The sequence below is a fragment of the Macrobrachium nipponense genome, chromosome 8 (assembly GCF_015104395.2).
Source record: "Macrobrachium nipponense isolate FS-2020 chromosome 8, ASM1510439v2, whole genome shotgun sequence".
Lineage (NCBI taxonomy): Eukaryota > Metazoa > Arthropoda > Malacostraca > Decapoda > Palaemonidae > Macrobrachium > Macrobrachium nipponense.
In genome coordinates, this window is record NC_087203.1 from 112,826,608 (window position 1) to 112,846,061 (window position 19,454).

At 35.5% G+C, this 19,454-nt stretch overlaps 1 protein-coding gene and 1 long non-coding RNA gene across 5 annotated transcripts in view; one reads left to right on the top strand and one right to left on the bottom strand.

The window, feature by feature from the left end:
• Nucleotides 1-19,454, top strand: part of LOC135222961 (homeotic protein ultrabithorax-like) — a 1,489,261-nt gene that overhangs the window by 559,322 nt on the left and 910,485 nt on the right. For 2 of the 4 annotated variants that reach the window (XM_064261433.1, XM_064261435.1), the window contains one exon: nucleotides 12,076-12,150. The exons of the other annotated variants lie outside the window; for them this stretch is intronic. In XM_064261433.1, the coding sequence (XP_064117503.1) occupies nucleotides 12,076-12,150 (75 nt within the window). The remainder of the gene's footprint in view (nucleotides 1-12,075; nucleotides 12,151-19,454) is intronic. 4 annotated transcript variants of the gene reach the window in all.
• The window catches only part of LOC135222964 (uncharacterized), a 137,292-nt gene continuing 133,836 nt past the window's right edge, over nucleotides 15,999-19,454 (bottom strand). Inside the window, exon 3 of the long non-coding RNA XR_010316409.1 lies at nucleotides 15,999-17,910. This is a non-coding gene — a long non-coding RNA (uncharacterized LOC135222964). The remainder of the gene's footprint in view (nucleotides 17,911-19,454) is intronic.

Genomic DNA, 19,454 nt, shown 5'->3' on the forward strand with positions numbered 1-19,454 from the left:
GAATTCCTTTTTTTATGGTCCATTTTATTTGATCCTTGAGCAAACATCTAAAATTATTCCTCTCGATTCCCACGTCCGCTCTAACAATCGCATTAGTTATATATTAAATATTCATATATATATTATTATATATATATATATAATATATATATATTATATATATATATATATATATATATATATATATATATATATATATATATTATATATATATTATATAATATATATATATATATTATATATGGGGAGAACATCGGATACTATATTACAAACTGACTAGAGATGACCACACTTAAATATACTACATCAACAGTCTTAAAATTGATACATATTCTTATATTTCTTCCGTGTGCATTTTTTTTCAACAATTAGTCTTCATTTTTTATACATGAAAAACCATACAAAAGATAGTTCCTGGTCCTTTCATTAAAAAATGACTACAATTTGTCAAGTTATATATATATATATATATATATATATATATATATATATATATATATATATATATGCTTTATTTGGCCTTTCATTGAGAGTTTCACGGGCCGTGGCTGGGAGCTTCAAACAGCATCATAAGCTGTACAGAAAACTCGATTGCGCCGACGAAACTTCGGCGCATATTTTACTATTTTTATTAATTTTTCTTTCCCTCCTTCTCGCTCTCCTTCCCAGTGATGTTCCCATGTGGTTCCCTCATGAGATATCAACAGCTCCCCGATTTTACCTTCCCAGACTGGATGAGTTATACCTTTAAATACAGAGTCGTCGGTCGTAAACATTTAGCGCAGGTGGTCGTACATTAGCTAGAGGGAAATGCGGTTGTGTTGGTGTTGGAGAAATACGAGTTGGTGGTGGTGGTGGCGGTGTTGTGGTGGTAGTGATGGTGATGATAGAGACGCTCCCTTCGAGAGACCCTTTAATATTTTCACGTCAGTCCGCTTATTATTATTATTTTTATTATTATCATTTTTATTGTTCAGAAGATAAAATTCAAGCTTCCAAAGGATATTTAGGTCTTCATTAGAAAGAAGTAACAGAAGGCAAAGGGAAATAGTTTATTATTATTATTATTATTATTATTATTATTATTATTATTATTATTATTATTATTATTATAATTATTATTATCATTTTCATTGTTCAGAAGATAAAATTCAAGCTTCCAAAGGATATTTTGGTCTTCATTAGAAAGAAGTAACAGAAGGCAAAGGGAAATAGTTTTATTATTATTATTTTTTTTTTTTTTTTGCTCTATCACAGTCCTCCAATTCGACTGGGTGGTATTTATAGTGTGGGGTTCCGGGTTGCATCCTGCTCCTTAGGAGTCCATCACTTTTTCTTACTATGTGTGCCGTTTCTAGGATCACACTCTTCTGCATGAGTCCTGGAGCTACTTCAGCCTCTAGTTTTTCTAGATTCCTTTTCAGGGATCTTGGATCGTGCCTAGTGCTCCTATGATTATGGGTACGATTTCCACTGGCATATCCCATATCCTTCTATTTCATATTTTCAGATCTTGATACTTATCCATTTTTTCCCTCTCTTTCTCTTTAACTCTGGTGTCCCATGGTATTGCGACATCAATGAGTGATACTTTCTTCTTGACTTTGTCAATCAACGTCACGTCTGGACTGTTTGCACGTATCACCCTATCCGTTCTGATACCATAGTCCCAGAGGATCTTTGCCTGATCGTTTTCTATCACTCCTTCAGGTTGGTGCTCGTACCACTTATTACTGCAAGGTAGCTGATGTTTCTTGCACAGGCTCCAGTGGAGGGCTTTTGCCACTGAATCATGCCTCTTTTTGTACTGGTTCTGTGCAAGTGCCGGGCATTCGCTTGCTATGTGGTTTATGGTTTCATTTTTCGTATTGCACTTCCTACATATGGGAGAGATGTTATTTCCGTCTATCGTACTTTGAACATATCTGGTTCTTAGGGCCTGATCTTGTGCCGCTGTTATCATTCCTTCAGTTTCCTTCTTGAGCTCTCCCCTCTGTAGCCATTGCCAATTGTCATCGCTGGCTAGTTCTTTAGTCTGTCTCATGTATTGTCCGTGCATTGGTTTGTTGTGCCAGTCCTCTGTTCTTTCTGTCTTTCTCCTGTCTCTGTATATTTGGGTCTTCGTCTACTTTTATTAGTCCTTCTTCCCATGCACTCTTTAGCCACTCGTCTTCACTGGTTTTCAGATATTGCCCCAGTGCTCTGTTTTCGATGTTGACGCAGTCCTCTATACTTAGTAGTCCTCTCCCTCCTTCCTTTCGTGTTATGTATAGTCTGTCCGTATTTGCTCTTGGGTGTAGTGCTTTGTGTATTGTCATTTGTTTCCTGGTTTTCTGATTATTATTATTATTATTATTATTATTATTATTATTATTATTATTATTATTACAATTCAGAAGATGAACCTTATCCTTACGGAACAAGCCCACCATAGAGACCATTGACTTGAAATTCAATCTAACAAAGAGTTAGATGATCATTAGAAGTAAGAGAACGTTTAAAAAGATATCACAAATTAATAAATAGATTCATTGAAATTATCCCATTCTTATGGTGATTCGAAGCTCTGTCTAAACTGGTCGGGAGAAGTAATCCCCTTAGGTGAGTGTTGTTCGTGGAAACGAAGATGACTGGAATCCACAAATATTGAAGTCAAACAAATAAAGTCTTAAGAGGAGTGCGTCTTCAAGGACGGTTAATGGCACTCAAATGGCTTAACTATCCCAACTCTAAACTTGGTTGCTATGGGCACAAATTTCTCTCTCTCTCTCTCTCTCTCTCTCTCTCTCTCTCTCTCTCTCTCTCTCTCTCACTGATGTTTATATTTGGTGTTTATTGACGAAATGTTATCCTTTGAGAATCGTCAGTATTAGATTATATGATTTCTTGTCATATGTACAAAATATATAATTGAAAAAGAAAACTTTACGGAATTCTGAAAGTGTGTATGTATGTAAGTATGTATGTATATACACAATAGTTTGTATGACAGAAATGTATGTTTATTTTTTTGTCTTGTATTCGCATTATATTCTCATATCACAGCTTTGGGAATTCGCAGACCAGTCGTATAGATAACAGCAAACTTCTCTTTCCTTCTGCTAACTGAAGTTTCTGTTGCTTTGCGTTTTTCTGTTTTAGAATGTGCATTTTCAGCTTCAGTTTTCAAGTCTGTGAAGTTTGAAATGCGAAGAATGTCATTTTTGTCTTTAAAACCTATACAGTTAACCTCTTATCGACATTTTCGTTCAACAAACTGATGGAAACAGTTTGTTCTAACTCTCTCTCTCTCTCTCTCTCTCTCTCTCTCTCTCTCTCTCTCTCTCTCTCTCTCTCTCTCTCTCTCACAGTATTTTTCGTCTTTTTACTTCGTTCACTCGCTTTCACTTACTCGTCTATTGATAATTCTTTTGTACAAGTTTCCGAATGCGAGTTCGCTGAATGACTCTCTCTCTCATTTATTTACTCGTAGTTATTGTATTCTAATGTAAACATTTAGCACTGTTAAAATTGCATTATTCACTTTCCGTCGGTTTTCGAACGCTTTTTAAAAAAAAATTTTTTTTTTTTTTTTTCTCTCTCTCTCTCTCTCTCTCTCTCTCTCTCTCTCTCTCTCTCTCTCTCTCAGTTTCATATTGGCCTTATCCGTCCATATTTCTTCATCCTTTGTGCTCCCCCGTTAGCAGTTTACAAGAAAAGACAAATCTTTACTCAGGGGTCGACCGTCCAATATGAGACCGCGGGAGCAAGATATTTATTTCCATTTTCTTTCGACCGCGCAGTAAAATTAAAATAATAAAGTAAATATTGAAGACGGACGAATATATAAGCATAAACAAATGCCTTCGAATATAACTCACCCCCAGAAAAGAATTTGGCCACCGATGATAAATCACGCAAAATAAGCTCATTTATAAGCGTACTCATAGATTCAAGTATACACATTACTGCTTTAATACTCAGCAAACACCATTAGCATTATTTTTTCATACTCATGAATCCAGTTTTGAATAATGAGTCCGCATTGATCCCTTATATAAGTTTCATATAAGGGAACGTCCATTTCTCTTGTAGAGAAGTATTCGTAATATGGATTTTAATACATTTTTATCTAATTATCTTTTTCTTTTATAAGAAGTGGAATCTCTTCTTTCTGTATTTCCCTTTACTTCCTCTTACTTCTTCCTAATGAACACCATAATATTCTTTGGAAGCTTGAATTTCAAGTCAGTGGCCCATGTGGGCTTGTTCCATACGAATATCTTTTATCTAATGAATGATACCTACAGTGCACCGCGTGAGGCGCACTGACGGCACTACCCCCCACTTACGGGGTAGGGTCTTCTTTTCTCGGTTGATTTTCAGAACAGATAAAGTTTTTCTCACGGCAATTTCTAGCTTCTATTTTCTTCCATCGAGAGACAAGATAATAACTTCTTTATGTACACTCAGCCTGTCATAAAAAAATTTAATAAAATTATAATGCTGGTAGGGTTTATTGAATTGGCCCGTATGATCAGTTCAAACGATTTATTCCCTCAAGTACTTGTAAAACGTCACTGCAGTAATGTGTTGATGGATAACTCAATTTTCGCTGCATCCATATATATGGTATTCGAGGATCTTTATTATTACCATAGAAAGTATTCACACACTTTGTACGGGTTGGTCAGTATGGATGACTGCCAGTTCTGTATTAGGTAAAGGGCAACATATGATAGTGGCCAGTAGCGCTTATTGAAAGTAAAAAAAAACAGATTGTTAGATTGAATGATTCACGACATTTAGGCTGCCAAGCCAAGCACTGGGGCACTTTCGGCTATCAACGCTTGGGGCATTGAAAAGAGGGAGTTGGACAGTGAGACAGAGAGATCCGGAAAATAAAAAGAGATGAAGTACAAGGATCTATAGGTGGAACTGGGAGAGAGGCCTGTAATTCCATGAAGAAGTAATAGTTAGAGAGATTGGATAGCAAGATCAAAGAAGGGAAGTAGGGAATGGAGGAAGGTAAAAAGCTAAAAAGTGGGATGCAGCTAAGGTCAGAGGATAGCTGTACAAACCATTTAACTGTGCCTACAGTGCTGCATGTGATGTACATTGGTGGCACTAACCCCTCCCATTCCCCACATCCCATTGGGGACAGGCTGTGGAGGGCATCTTTTAAACGAAGAAGAAATTTGGGTAGAAGATGGATTAGAGCTGTTTATAAACGAAGAAAAATTTGGGTAGAAGATGAATTAAAGCTGTTTTTAAACGAAGAGAAATTTCGGTAGAAGACAAATTAAAGCTGTTTTTAAAAGAAGAGAAATTTGGGCAGAAGACCAATTAAAGCTGTTTTTAAACGAAGAGAAATTTGGGTAGAAGATGAATTAGAGCTGTTTATAAACGAAGAAAAATTGTGGTAGAGGATGAATTAAAGCTGTTTATAAACGAAGAGAAATTGGAGTAGAAGATGAATTAAAGCTGTTTTGAAGCGAAGAGAAATTTGGATCGAAGACGAATTAAAGCTATTTAAACGAAGAGAAATTTGGGTAGAAGAGGAATTAAAGCTGTTTTTAAACAAAGAGAAATTCGTGTAGAAGACGAATTAAAGCTGTTTTTAAACGAAGAGAAATTTGGGTAGAAGACGAATTAAAGCTGTTTTTAAACGAAGAGAAATTTGGGTAGAAGACAAATCACACCAGTTCATGACAAACAAACACCTGCCTGCTACCGCGCCCCAGAAATAGGAACCGTATGGAAAAGCAACCAAAGCGAAACCTACCGAGGATTTGGAATACGACAGCAATAATGTGTCCGGATGCAGCCTTCCGAGCAATCCGTCCGTATTTAGCCAAAGTGAATTGCTGAATTACTGTAACGCATCTCAATTACCCAACCAGCTCTAATTATCTTTATCGATTTGATAGCCGTCTCGGCCGTTCGTAGTTCCAGCGTAGTTATGGGAAGTTGCATGACCAATTACTCCAGGCGCTGATGTCTAGTTTAGTCTCTCTCTCTTTCTCTCTCAGACCTGATTTACTGCTATTTCTCTTTGTTTCAGTTTAAGGTTTAATTCTCTCTCTCTCTCTCTCTCGTGCAGACCCCGATTTACTGCCATTTTCTTTGTCTAGTTCAGTTTAAGGTTTAATCTCTCTCTCTCTCTCTCTCTCTCTCTCTCTCTCTCTCTCTCTCTCTCTCTCTCTCTCAGACCTGATTTACTGCTATTTCTTTGTTTCAGTTTTAGGTTTAATTCTCTCTCTCTTTCTCTCTCGTGCAGACGTAATTTACAGCTATTTTCTTTGTCTCAGTTTAAAGTATCTCTCTCTCTCTCTCTCTCTCTCTCTCTCTCTCTCTCTCTCTCTCTCTCCTTTGACAGATTTAATGCCAATTTCTTTGCCTCGACAGTTTCATGATTATCGGTAGGTTTCATCATCTAAATGTAATCAGTGTTATCACGGCACGGAATTTAACCGAGGACTGTGTAAACATCGATCAGGCTGTGTATTGTGAATCTCTCTCTCTCTCTCTCTCTCTCTCTCTCTCTCTCTCTCTCTCTCTCTCTCTCTCTCTCTCTCCATTTCCGTCGTAGTAGCAACAGCAACTGCAGCAGAGCTAATCAACCAAGTTGCAATGATCCTGCAATCGGGGTGACGTACTGTCCTTTATCATGATACTACAAACCACCCCCCACCTCTACCCACCTCTACCCCTCCTAACCTCAGGTGCTTAATTAGCGAGTTTATGTAAATGCTGAGTGAGCCGGTTTAATACTGACGGATGTCTGTGCACCGGCATGCACTCAGATGCGGCTATATATTTATAGGATTTCGAGGGCCGCGGCGACGTCGCATGAGACCGTTTCTTTAATTACAGATAGTTGCTTGGAAATTAATGTCGGGGAATGGCCTCTTGGCGTGTTCCTTTTCCTCCTGCCTTCCATTCCTTTTCCCCCGTGACTTTTAGGGGGACGGCTTTCGTATTTCCTCTTGATGACTTCATACGGCTCGTCTCGGTTGTTTTGGTAATTGGTTCTTTGTCAGGGCAGCGTGGCTTCGGCACAAGTGAAGTCTTCTTTTGAGTTTTTTTAATTTTTTCTTTTTACGATATGTAATGGGTTAATCTCTCTCTACTCTAGCGTTGCTGAGTTCTCTTTGCAAGGCTAATTATACGTCAGTATACGCACCGGTTGTTGAGACACACTGCATTACATGTTTGCATCTGGACATTTGTAACCTTTTTAGGTTATGAAGGATTTAGTGTAGTGGGAGTTTTATTGTACTGCGGATTCATCCATGATTCAGCAGTCGATGTAGAATGTGTTTAGTTAGAGGGCTTGAGGCTCTGAAATAGGAAGAAGGAAAGAAACGAATGGAAAGACACATACACACCTTTTCTAACATACACATACATACATACATACATACAACAAAGAACCAGGGCCCGTAGGTTAGCCCATACATATCACCGTTTGTCTACTCCATGCCATTCGACTGCTGCAGAAACAGGCATTGATGCAGTTATGACAGCCGCCATACGTGACACAGAATTGATGCATTTTATATGTATTACATGCACATTACATTCTGTGATATGCTTTATTACGTAAGCACCGTAAACTGTTGACAATATTTTTTGTTGTTAAAAAAAAATCACTTTATATATTGTACGATAATATACATCGATGATTTTTCTATTTTGAATATTTATGTATAAAGTTATCTACACAATCGTATGCATTATATTCACAAAATAAATTTATATTGTATGCTATGTTACATGCAAGGACACATTTGATTACATAGTCAATTTTACATAATTATTCATATCAATTTCTTGACTGCTAAGAAATACCAGAGGCCAATCGACAACCTGCTGGGCAGAGTGTGGGGGTAACAACCTCACCCCGATATTATGGCCCCCTCAGAAGCCTAAGCTAGCAACCCTCTCCGAGGAAAAAGGGCGTACTCACATAAAAAAAAAAATATATATATATATATATATATATATATATATATATATATATATATATATATATATATATATATGTGTGTGTGTGTGTGTGTGTGTGTGTGTGTGTCTGTGTGTGTGTCTGTGTGTTTAACTAACTTTTTTAATTACTCTCTTTTGCAACATTATATTGACGTGAGCTACCTACGGAGAGAGAGAGAGAAAGAGAGAGAGAGAGAGAGAGAGAGAGAGAGAGAGAGACGAAGTCGTCTTCCAAGCCACCAAAGAGATATACTACAACTTCATTCAAAATCGCCTCCTCATCGCGCTGAAATCCTTCCTCTTAGAAACAAAATACAGCTCCTTATATGGAGGAAGGATCTGCTCCATTACCACCTGGGATAACCTAATAGGAGCTCACGCGATCCAATCTTATTAAGAAGTTTTCGCATTCTCCTCAAACCAGCCCCCCGCCCCCCCGTGTTCGTTTTCGGGAAAAGGTGTAATCAGGATTTTACTTAGCGAGGAATATTTTCAGGAGAGGAATGGATAGTCAAGTCGTGCTTCATGCGGATGGGTGGTGCTTGTAATTGTTTATTGTTTTTGCGGGCGGTTGGATGAGGAGGAGGGGAGGTGGGTGCGGGATTGTGTCAGTGATTTTAATATAAGTAATTGTTATAGTATATATATATATATATATATATATATATATATATATATATATATATATATATATATATATATATATATATATAAATATATATATATGTATATGTATATATATACAAGTTTCTATTTGACATTAAGTTTTCCTTTGTCGCAGTTTTCTTCTTCTTCGTCTTCTTCTTCTTCTTCTTCTTCTTCTTCTTCTTCTTATTATTATTATTATTATTATTATTATTATTGCTTTTGTTGTTGTTGTTGTTGTTGTTGCTATCGATTGCTCTACGCATGAGAGACAGCACTTGATAGCTTACCCTAGCCTCTTTGATATCATAAATCGCTGTCTTTTCATCGTCTTGCAGACTTCGTTTTAGACTTGGTTTTAGATATTATTTTCTATTAATCAGTGAATCAGTAATTTCTCTATAGGTGTTTTAATGAAATTATCACTTAAAATTTGTGAACGTGATAAGAAATTCATCTTTTTTATGATGTAATATTTTTATATTTGCTTTAATAAATTGATGTTTAATTGGTGTTGTTCAAATATAACACAAGAAATATATTCTTATTTTTTTTCTTATTTTGTTCTCTATTTTTTTATTATTATAGTTATTATTTCAAAGCACGTCCATTTCGTATATACACGAATTGCATTCTATTTAAGAAACTTTGTACATGGTAGTTGATGAGACTGGTCATTAGAAACCACATATAATCACACAGAGTCATACATAATCACATACACATTAGTGTTAAGAAGAAAATGTTCCTTGCAAACATTTAATCTTAATTGAAATCTATTTCATGTTTAGTTTCTTAATGTGCTTTATCTAAGTTTCGACACACTTCTGCATAGTTTTTTGGGTCAAAGGTAAGTGATGACGTCATTCGTAATTTTTACGTAAACTGTAGATGTTGTAATGCTAATTGATTGTTTGATAATGTAGGTATTTTTAGCATATGTAAGTAGAATGTCCATTAACATGTGTTACTTTATTGCAGATGTGTAGGTAGATGTTTTTTCAATTTTTTTGTTAAATTAATTTTTCTTCCTGTTTTTTCTATGTAAGGAATGTTATAATTTTTGTTTTTGTTTTTTAGTTACGAGAGTAATATTGTCTAGTATAAAGTATGCTATAGTATTTTAGGACTTATAAACTGTGGAGGACTAACCGTAATTGAATAAGCAGTGGGCATTTAGCGATGTGTAACTTGTTTACTGATATTTACTTGTAGATTATTGTTTATTTTTAGTTATTAATTTGACTTCATTACAATTAATTCTCACATCGGACATCATTACAATTAATTCTCACATCGGACGATAAAGTCGACATCTTAATGACCTGACTAATGTACACAATGTGCGTGTGTTTATGCACATATTCTTGCACTCTCACCTAAATGTATACTTTTAAGATTTTAATCCGGATTCGCATATCTGAGTATATAAATGTGTGTGCTTGAATCCATAAACGCACGTTCATTTATATGACATGCATTTTCTTCACTAGTGTTTATATATACATACATACATGCAAATATATATATATATACATATATATATATATATATATATATATATATATATATATATATATATATATGTGTGTGTGTGTGTGTATATGTATGTATGTCTGTATTCAGCTAGTGAACAGAGTGTACATTTGGCTTGCTTAATAACTAATAAAAAAATTTATTTGTTGGTGACTTATTTAATTTGACACAAATGAAATGTTTACTTCTTGAGTTCTGTTCTATTGTTTGCTATTTAACAACAACAAAAAAGCATCACTTCTGGGACTGGAACATGATTCTGATTTAATGTTGAACAAAATTAGATCAATTTAATTTTCTTTATTAACAATTGATCTAAAAAGTAACATCGCTAACTTATCTGTGAAAACTCACAATAATTTATGTGCATGCTAATGATAAGATCGAAATGCCTGTTTATTTAAAGGCCTTAAAGGCCACCCGTGTTTACTTCCTTCATTTCCATTAGATAATCTTTTTTTGTTTTAAGTATGTACTCACAAAGGCAAGTGCTTGACTAAACCTGTTTATTTATTTATTTATTTTTTTATTCTTAACATTAACACATTTCTAAGCTTTGTCGCAATTAACCCCGTTTGAAAACCGACCTGAAATTTCGAGAACAAAGAATGGTTCTTACATTTCAGGTTTGCTCAAATTCTGTGTGTGAATACTTTACAGTAAGGAGGGAATGGTTTGCATGATGAACGGAATAGTTATATAAGTGCTTGAACTAATGAATTTAAGAATGGATGCTTTTATAAATGCAACAGCAGGGGAAGGAAAAAAAAAACATTAACTAACCATATAACCTAAGGCTATTCGGTCCTATTTCTCTTCTTCATGGAAAGCTAATCTAAACTGGGTCTTCGTGTTCGGCTGTTGCAGATGCGATGCAATGCTTGGTGTTGCCTGATATTTCTAAGTGCATTTACTTCTTGAAAATTCTTGGTGAAGTGGTTGTGATAGTTGGTTATGAAATACAGAACTAAATGCTTGGTATTCCCTGATATTTCTAAGTGCAGTTATATCTAGAAAATACTTGGTGAAGCGGTTGTGATAGTTGGTTATGAAATACAGAACTAATGCTTGGTTTGCGTGATATTTCTAAGTGCATTTATTACTAGAAAAGACTTGGTGAAACTCTTGTGTGAATCTATATATGTATATATATATATATATACACACACACACACACACACAAGAGTTTCACCAAGTATATATATATATATATATATATATATATATATATATATATATATATATATATATATAAATTCATAGATTCCTTGTCTTTGGGAATGCAGGATGGCTTGGGTGTCTTCTAAGCTGGAAGTGATATTGGTCAACATGACCTTGTGGTTTCTGCCTTCGTCACTTCTTTGGATAAGGGATACCATTACAGGCTGAGACAGGTATTGCGTGTAATGCCATCTACTGGTAGCTTTACTAAGCATTTTAACACCATTATCAGCTATGAATATGATGTTTGGTGAATGGAATTTAGGAGTCTGTCACCGGCGCTTGAGCTGAAGGTACGTCTTGGACTGTGAACAACTTCAGTTGGCTCACATCTTTTCTTGCCAACCTGTTCCTTTTATCCCCTTCACCCTGAGAAGAAGGCATTACATGCCTGTGCTTGCGTCTGCATGATGTGCTTTTGATTACCAGCTTCCTATCACTTCCAAGCAAAAAAAAATTTTTTTTCCAAACACTCACGACTGACTGGACTCTCACATGCTTCATGACGGATTACATTCTGTCCAGTGGAGAAGACTTTTATTAAAGAAATAGGGAAACGAGTCCATCTTTTCTCATTTGAGATACCGTTGCTCTATACATATTAGTCGTCCCCTCCCCCGACCACTGTTTGTTTTTTTAGTCAATAAGACTCCAGGAAGTAAAGTGTTTTAGTAATGGGTATTTTCCAATCCTCTCTGCCAGCTAGCCCATGCGGTTCATTCACCAACGGCGCCATCTAGAGCCCTGCGGTCGCTTGAACTGAATAGTTCAGACCCGGTAAGTGATTGTTTGTGTCCCCTACACAGTATTCTGGACGATGGGTTCCTAACAAAAAAAAGAAAAAACCTTCTACTAACAATATTGTCTACGACCTTTTTGGGGGGGTGTTTTTATTGTGAATTGAAATATGTTATTGAATTTCAATATGTGTGTCTGCATGTGTGTGTCTGTGTGTATGTAGCCTCAATCAAATGGTCGGTGGTAGTTATTTTTTTTTATTGTACAGGTGAAGTTTGGAGTGTATTATTACGAAAGCGAACGTAATGGGTTTTCGGTAAATGCTCTCTCTCTCTCTCTCTCTCTCTCTCTCTCTCTCTCTCTCTCTCTCTCTCTCTCCTCCCGTTCAATGACACAAAGCTTATGCATTATGAAATTCCATCAAATCACAGCAGTTTTGTTACTGGAACTGTTTACTATTCAATCTAGCTTGTAATGTAAAATATAGACTATTGATTGCTCATTTTCCTTAATAGCACGAGTAGATAAAATAGCGTATTTGGCAATAGCCAGATTGCCCACTTCGGTGTTATTGAGAAAGAAGACGGGAAAGGGTCGAAGGACATTTGCAGAAACAAATCTCTGACGTCCAATAAAAATAAGAATAATATAAAAAGTTAAAGATGATAATAGTAAAAATAACAATGATATATTAGAAATAAAAATTAAATTACTTAAAATAGAAATAAAAGTATTGAAAAATTAATAAGCGATTCAAATATGATTAATTTTATTATGGAATTTCGCAGTGCGATCAACTTGACAAAAGAGCAAGCGAATCATTTAAGAGAATATGTAACACTTTTTTGCGTACACGATGATAGGGTTTCTTGCCTAATTATTACGATATTTGGAAACTGCTACGAAATAAATTGGCGTTACCCTTTCATCACAGTATTACATTACGAGAACTCCAGATATTGCATTCAGCCATTTGAAGAGAAGCGGTGGAATGGCTTTTAAGGTTCATTTTCTTCTTTACTGTAAGATTATTGATTAGTTTTAGGGTCAAATGAAAAGGTACAGGGCATAATGAGTCGATACTTCGTAAGTAAAGTTTATTATTCATGCTTATAGGAGGTTTCCCAATGTCTATATAACCTTTTACAAACACTGAGACATCTGACATAACTGATCTCTTTATTAGAACATATTTATTTTTCTAAAATATAGATATCATTTACGTCAAATGTCTCAGTGTTAATTTGTTAGTTTGGTCTGTGATTTCTTAAGCATACCAGCAGATGATTTTTGGTATGCTCAAGAAATCATACTTTAAGTAGTAAGCGTTAAGGAATTTTCCTTTTAAGACGTAAGGCACGATTTTTTTTAACGATTTTTATAAGTATTTGAAATTTTATGTTAGTCATTGGTTTGAATGACATTTGTTTTTGTATCAGGTGACACTACAATATTTCAATTTTGGTATTGGCTCGCTTCATATATTTGATGGCTATGAATAATACTTTTCCATTTAAAGATTTTATTATTTATTTTCTTTAATCTTAATACATTTCTTACCTATTTGCAAAAAATTAAATCTCGGCGGATGTGGAGCGGAAGACCAGTCTTATATACTCGGGACCTTTATTAAATGTGTAAAAAAAGTGAATAGATGGAGAGTAAATATAATGATCAGTTCATGCTTCTTATTACTAGTTAAGTGAATATCTTGATCATCATGACTGGGATTATCTCGTGCGATTACCTCGTGTAATTATCGGATGGCCACATCCGCGCAACTTACATGAGAATGAAAGCTATCCTCTTCTTTTTTATTTCTTTCTTCAAGGCGATTATGTCTTTAACTAGTCGACGCGCACAGAGGGAGGGTTAGTATTACAGGTTTATAATTAGACATATCGTCTAATACCGAGTCCTCAATTTTCTTAAGCATTATGCAAGTCATTTCTTAAAAAGTAATCGTTACAGCGTTTAGGAGATATTTTTAATGGAAGGAGATGTTATTATAACTTAACAGTATAAGAGCTGTGATAAAAAGTACTTTCGTTTAATAAATTAGAACTTAAAATCATTTAAAATCATTTAAGAACTTGAGAATGACCAGTAATCATTCAATTGTATGCAATATATTTCTAACTGTTATAATTTTTTTTTTTATTCTTACTATTATTCTCAATATTGGTAATGTCGTTACCATTATTATAATTATACTGTTTTTGCCGCTACTTCAGCAACTGTGTGGATATGGCCAATTATTATTTTTATAATTTTATCTCTTGTCCCATGTATCTGGCCCTGAACCGAAATAAAGATTATTATTATTATTATTATTATTATTATTATTATTATTATTATTATTATTATTATTATTATTATTATTATTTATTGATTTATCTATTATTTTTTTGTCTATCAGAGGCCTCCAATTTGACTGGGTGGTATTTATAGTGTGGGGTTCCGGGTTGCATCCTGCATTATTATTATTATTATTATTATTATTATTATTATAAAGTAAAATGACGTCTTGATTAGGTGAAAAATTAACGAATTATCTTCTTCCATCCGTCCCTCTTTTAAAGGAAAAGAAAAAATTACTCAAAAGGAGAGAAGAAAAAAAAAAGCATGAAAAACAGTAAATTGCCATAATATAGCTTTGCCACCCCCGGGATAAAATAAGTATCCTTTGGGGAATACCCAGACAAACGGAGCCAGGGTCGTGTGAAATTTCGGCCATAAATGTCCTTAACATTAACACATTCATGAAATTGTCACTGTTCAGAGGGGGACCGAGAGGCTTTCCCCTTTATAACCCTGCCATACCCCCCTTCCCCTCTCCCCCTTCCACAACCCCTTACCCTTCGTGCCTTTCTCTAACCTCCCGGCGGGGGTGACCATCCCCCGTGGTATCGTGCTCCCGGGCCATAACTCGAACCAGGTCCCCCCGAGACATATTTCATGAAATTAGAGCATGCATGCTTATTGAACAATATTCCACGTGATCCTAGATTTTCTTCTGCTGCCAAAATTTCTCTCATTGGGGAGGGGGAGGAGGAGGGGGAGGGGTATGAGGGATGTAAGGGTGGTCCGGAGAGGACAAAATAATAGCTTAATTGCCGCGTGAATGGCTGGGGTAAGGGACGTAACGGATTGGACTTATCAGGAATATTTGCATACGTAGTTAATGTCCTCGGTATGATTATCATCATTATTACTGTTATTATTGTAATTATATTCTGTATTGGGTAAAATTCGTTCTCTCTCTCTCTCTCTCTCTCTCTCTCTCGTCTCTCTCTCTCTCTCATTGCCTCTCTTGACTGATATTGACTTTGCGTGAGATACCTTTTTTTTTTATTATCTAACGTGGGTTATTCTCTCTCTCTCTCTCTCTCTCTCTCTCCTCTCTCTCTCTCTCTCTCTCATTGCCAGTATGACTCTTCTTTATTTCATCAGCATATTCCTCAAAATGAATGTTTTGTTCCATTGTCTCTGGCAGTGTGGATATTGTATGTGTAGTTTGGACCACATGACCCTTGTTTGTAAGGTCCGTGTTCGTCTCTCTCTCTCTCTCTCTCTCATCTCTCTCTCTCTCTCTCTCTCTCTCTATTATATATATATATATATATATATATATATATATATATATATATATATATATATATTATATATATATATGTGTGTGTGTGTGTGTGTGTGTGTATGTATGTATGTATATGTATGTATGTATGTATGTATGATGTATAAACCCTGTTTCCTTTAAGTTAATTAAGCAATGCATCATTTGTTTCGTATGTTTTTACGTCTGGTTTAATTTGTCCTTTCAACAGACATGTGGAAGATTTTGATTATTCATTAAAGTGTTTTTATTACTTAATTTGCTCATTTTTATTTATTTTTTTAAAATTTTCCTTTTTAATAATTGATCTCTTTTTTCTCTACGTCCCATTACCATGTGTTACTCCTTTCTAATGAATGCTATATTCTTTGGAAGCTTGAATTTCTAGTCATTGGCCCCTTTGGTGGGCTTGTTCCATATGAATAGGGTTCATCCTCTGAATAATAGTAATAATAAAAAGAGAACTCTGATTGGAAACTATGAGTCTTGGAGTTTATTTTAAGCTTTTCCCTTGTCATCCCAGTGGCCTAAGGAGAACCTATTTCATGAATTTAAATTCACTTCCTTGTTTTGCACATAGGTTTGCTCTTTCGGTTTCTCTATGGGCGTTAGTGCCATACATCTTATGTAAAGCGATAATTATCGTATCTGAAGCGTACTAGTTGGTCATGGAGCTAAATGATTTCTTGTATTATCACTGCTTGTCAGTGTAAATGTTTGCGATTTTACTGGAAACATGCATTTGAGATGTATTATTTTCAAGTGTTTTTAGAAATTATTGGGTCTATTCCTTCTCGTTATTTTCCTTGGTATTTATGTTCTTTTTTCAAAGTGTTTTATATTTTACTTTTGCTCAAAATTTATTTTCGCTCTCATAACATGTACCGGAAGTGCATTTCATTCATAAACACAAGTTACCATCAGTGAATCTGTCAGAAAAGTTATGAATTCATTTTTTTTTTTTTTTTTCCAGCGCTCTGGTACGGTTTTGTTCTCGGTCATATAGGCATGGAAGTGTTACTTACTTTCCAGCCCCAAATTACATCTTGTATGAATTGTGTTCATTAGAGGCAAAAGACACAACGGTTAGATATTATTACAAATATGTGACGAATATGTTGTAGATCTCAGTTTCTCGTGCTTTGAGGACTTTTTAATATAGGACGGAGTAATGTTTTTATAGGAACCACATATTGCTAGGAATACATATACTACGAGTTAGTTAAATATCGTAGATTCTTGTCTGATAAGGCAGATTCAGTTTCTTGTACTAGGACGTAGTAATGTTTTTATAGGAACCATATATTGCTACGAATAAAATATACTACGAGTTAGTTACATATCGTAGATTCTTGTATGATAAGGACACGTTGATATAAATAGTGATGCTTGTATAGGAATGATGGATAATAATGTATCTCTTTGTGAAAGGGAAAGAAAAATAGACAAATTATATTGTCTCTCTGCCTCTATAACCTTCCTAAGGAAACATCACAATCACAGATATAACCAAACGTGTACAAAGAAAGGTCAAGTGTCGTGAATATTGGCAATAAATTCAGGAACGCTTCATATAATGTTTTATCATTAGGTTTCGATAAACCACCTCCGTAATCTAATCTAGTCACGGTAAATGGAAACGATGACAAAATGTTAATGGATAATACGCCATTAATTGCAATGGCTTTATTAATAACGTTGATAAGCGCGCTGCTTCTATTACGATAATTAAGATGAGAGATACGGCGATAAATTAAGTTGATGCCTGTTTTTGGATAATAACGGGATTACAATAACAACGAAAACAACATGGCGGACGTAAACAAAAACAAAAACACACATACACACACGCTCAATGGCGTTAGATCCACTACTTGATTTGATAGCATTTCTGTAAAAATAAAAAAGTAAAAAAAAAAAAAAAAAAGTTTCCCCGAAGTTTTAATGAATGTGTAAATTAGATTGATAACGAGTTGGGGAAAGTAATTAAACTTGCAGGATATATTTCCTCCCCAGTCTTAGCAGGGGAGCCGCGAGAGATCCTCCCGCATTTGGGCCCCGGACCGGCCGCTTCTGTTGTTGCTGTTGCTGTTGCTGCTGCTGTTCCTGGTGGTGTTGCTGTAGCGGTTGTTTTTGTTGTTGTTGTTCCTGCCTCTGCTTCTTTAGCTGCTTTCGCTTCGGCCCTGTTTGGTTGAAGAGGAAAAATAGAATTACCAGGCCATTCGTTAGGAAGGCTCTCTCTCTCTCTCTCTCTCTCTCTCTCTCTCTCTCTCTCTCTCTCTCTCTCTCTCTCTCTCTCTCTCATATGCTCAGTATTTTTCGTCTTTTTACTTCGTTCACTCGCTTTCACTTACTCGTCTATTAATAATTCTTTTATACAAGTTTCCGAATGCGAGTTCGCTGAATGACTCTCTCTCCCTCCCTCACTCTCTATCCAAATTTTTGGATGCGCATTTATCTCTCTCTCTCTCTCTCTCTCTCTCTCTCTCTCTCTCTCTCTCTCTCTTAATTACTCAATGTTGTTCTATTCTAACTTAAACATTTAGCATTGTTAAATTTATTATTCATTTTCCGTCGGTTTTCGAAACGCTTTATTAAAATTCTCTCTCTCTCTCTCTCTCTCTCTCTCTCTCTCTCTCGTTCTAGCTGTTAAATTTACCTTTCCCGCTGCATTCATTTCACTTCTCTGCAAGAGGAACTGTTTACATTCGTCTTTTGTGATGTCAAAAGGAAAAACAAAAATAAATAAAAGATCACTGACTGTAAATATTGCGATTCAATGAATCACATCACAAAAAGCGCCAAGTTCTGTCGCTAGTGCAATTCGTCTCGCTTTTATTTCTTCGTTGCATATTTGCAATGTTGTGCTAGTTCGAGAAAACGGGCGCGATTAAGCCCGATTATTTAGTTAGTTGCTGTGGTGTGTAGGATGGGGAGATTGGGTTGGGAGGGGGTAGGGGAAGGGGAACGGGTTGGGGGTGGGTATATGTGGGGGTAAGAGGCATGGCGCTGGTGTGTGCTGGTCGTGACAGTGTCGTCGTTTGTGTCATTTTTTTATTTTTTAGGTATAAAATTTATTTTAAGCAAGTGCAATGTATATATATATATATATATATATATATAATATATATATATATATATATAGTATATATATATATATATATATATATATATCATATATACATACATACTTGTATACTTGTGTATACACACACACACACACACTGTCTAAGAAAAATAGTTTGATTCGGCTTGGAAGTAAGTGCTTTCTGAATCACCTGCTGCCCTCGTAGCTGTTTGGTATATTACTGTAGACATTAAATCTGTTTAAATATACTCAATACGTTGAATTTTGGGAGATTAAATGCAGAGGTTCTTAATCTTTTGAGGAATTGTATCAGACGTCGCCATTTTTTTCTAAATCCTCGACTGTCCCCACTGCCAGTCCTTGCGAGGGTGAACAGGATCCTTTAGATTACTCTCTTCCAGGACATCCTTGTCCCTGGAATGACTCCAGCAAAATTACCTTTGCGAATTAATTACTGTTTATGAAAATGAAATTCATTCTAAAAGGTCCCGACGATTTAGTGCTAATGAAAACAAGTCGGGGGAGTGTTATCATGTGTTTTGTCTCTGCAAACATACGCAGCAGGTAAAGCATAGTTGGCTTTTCGGATATTTCCTCCCGCGAGACAGTTTCGCTCACCTAAGTGTTTCCGGCGGCCAT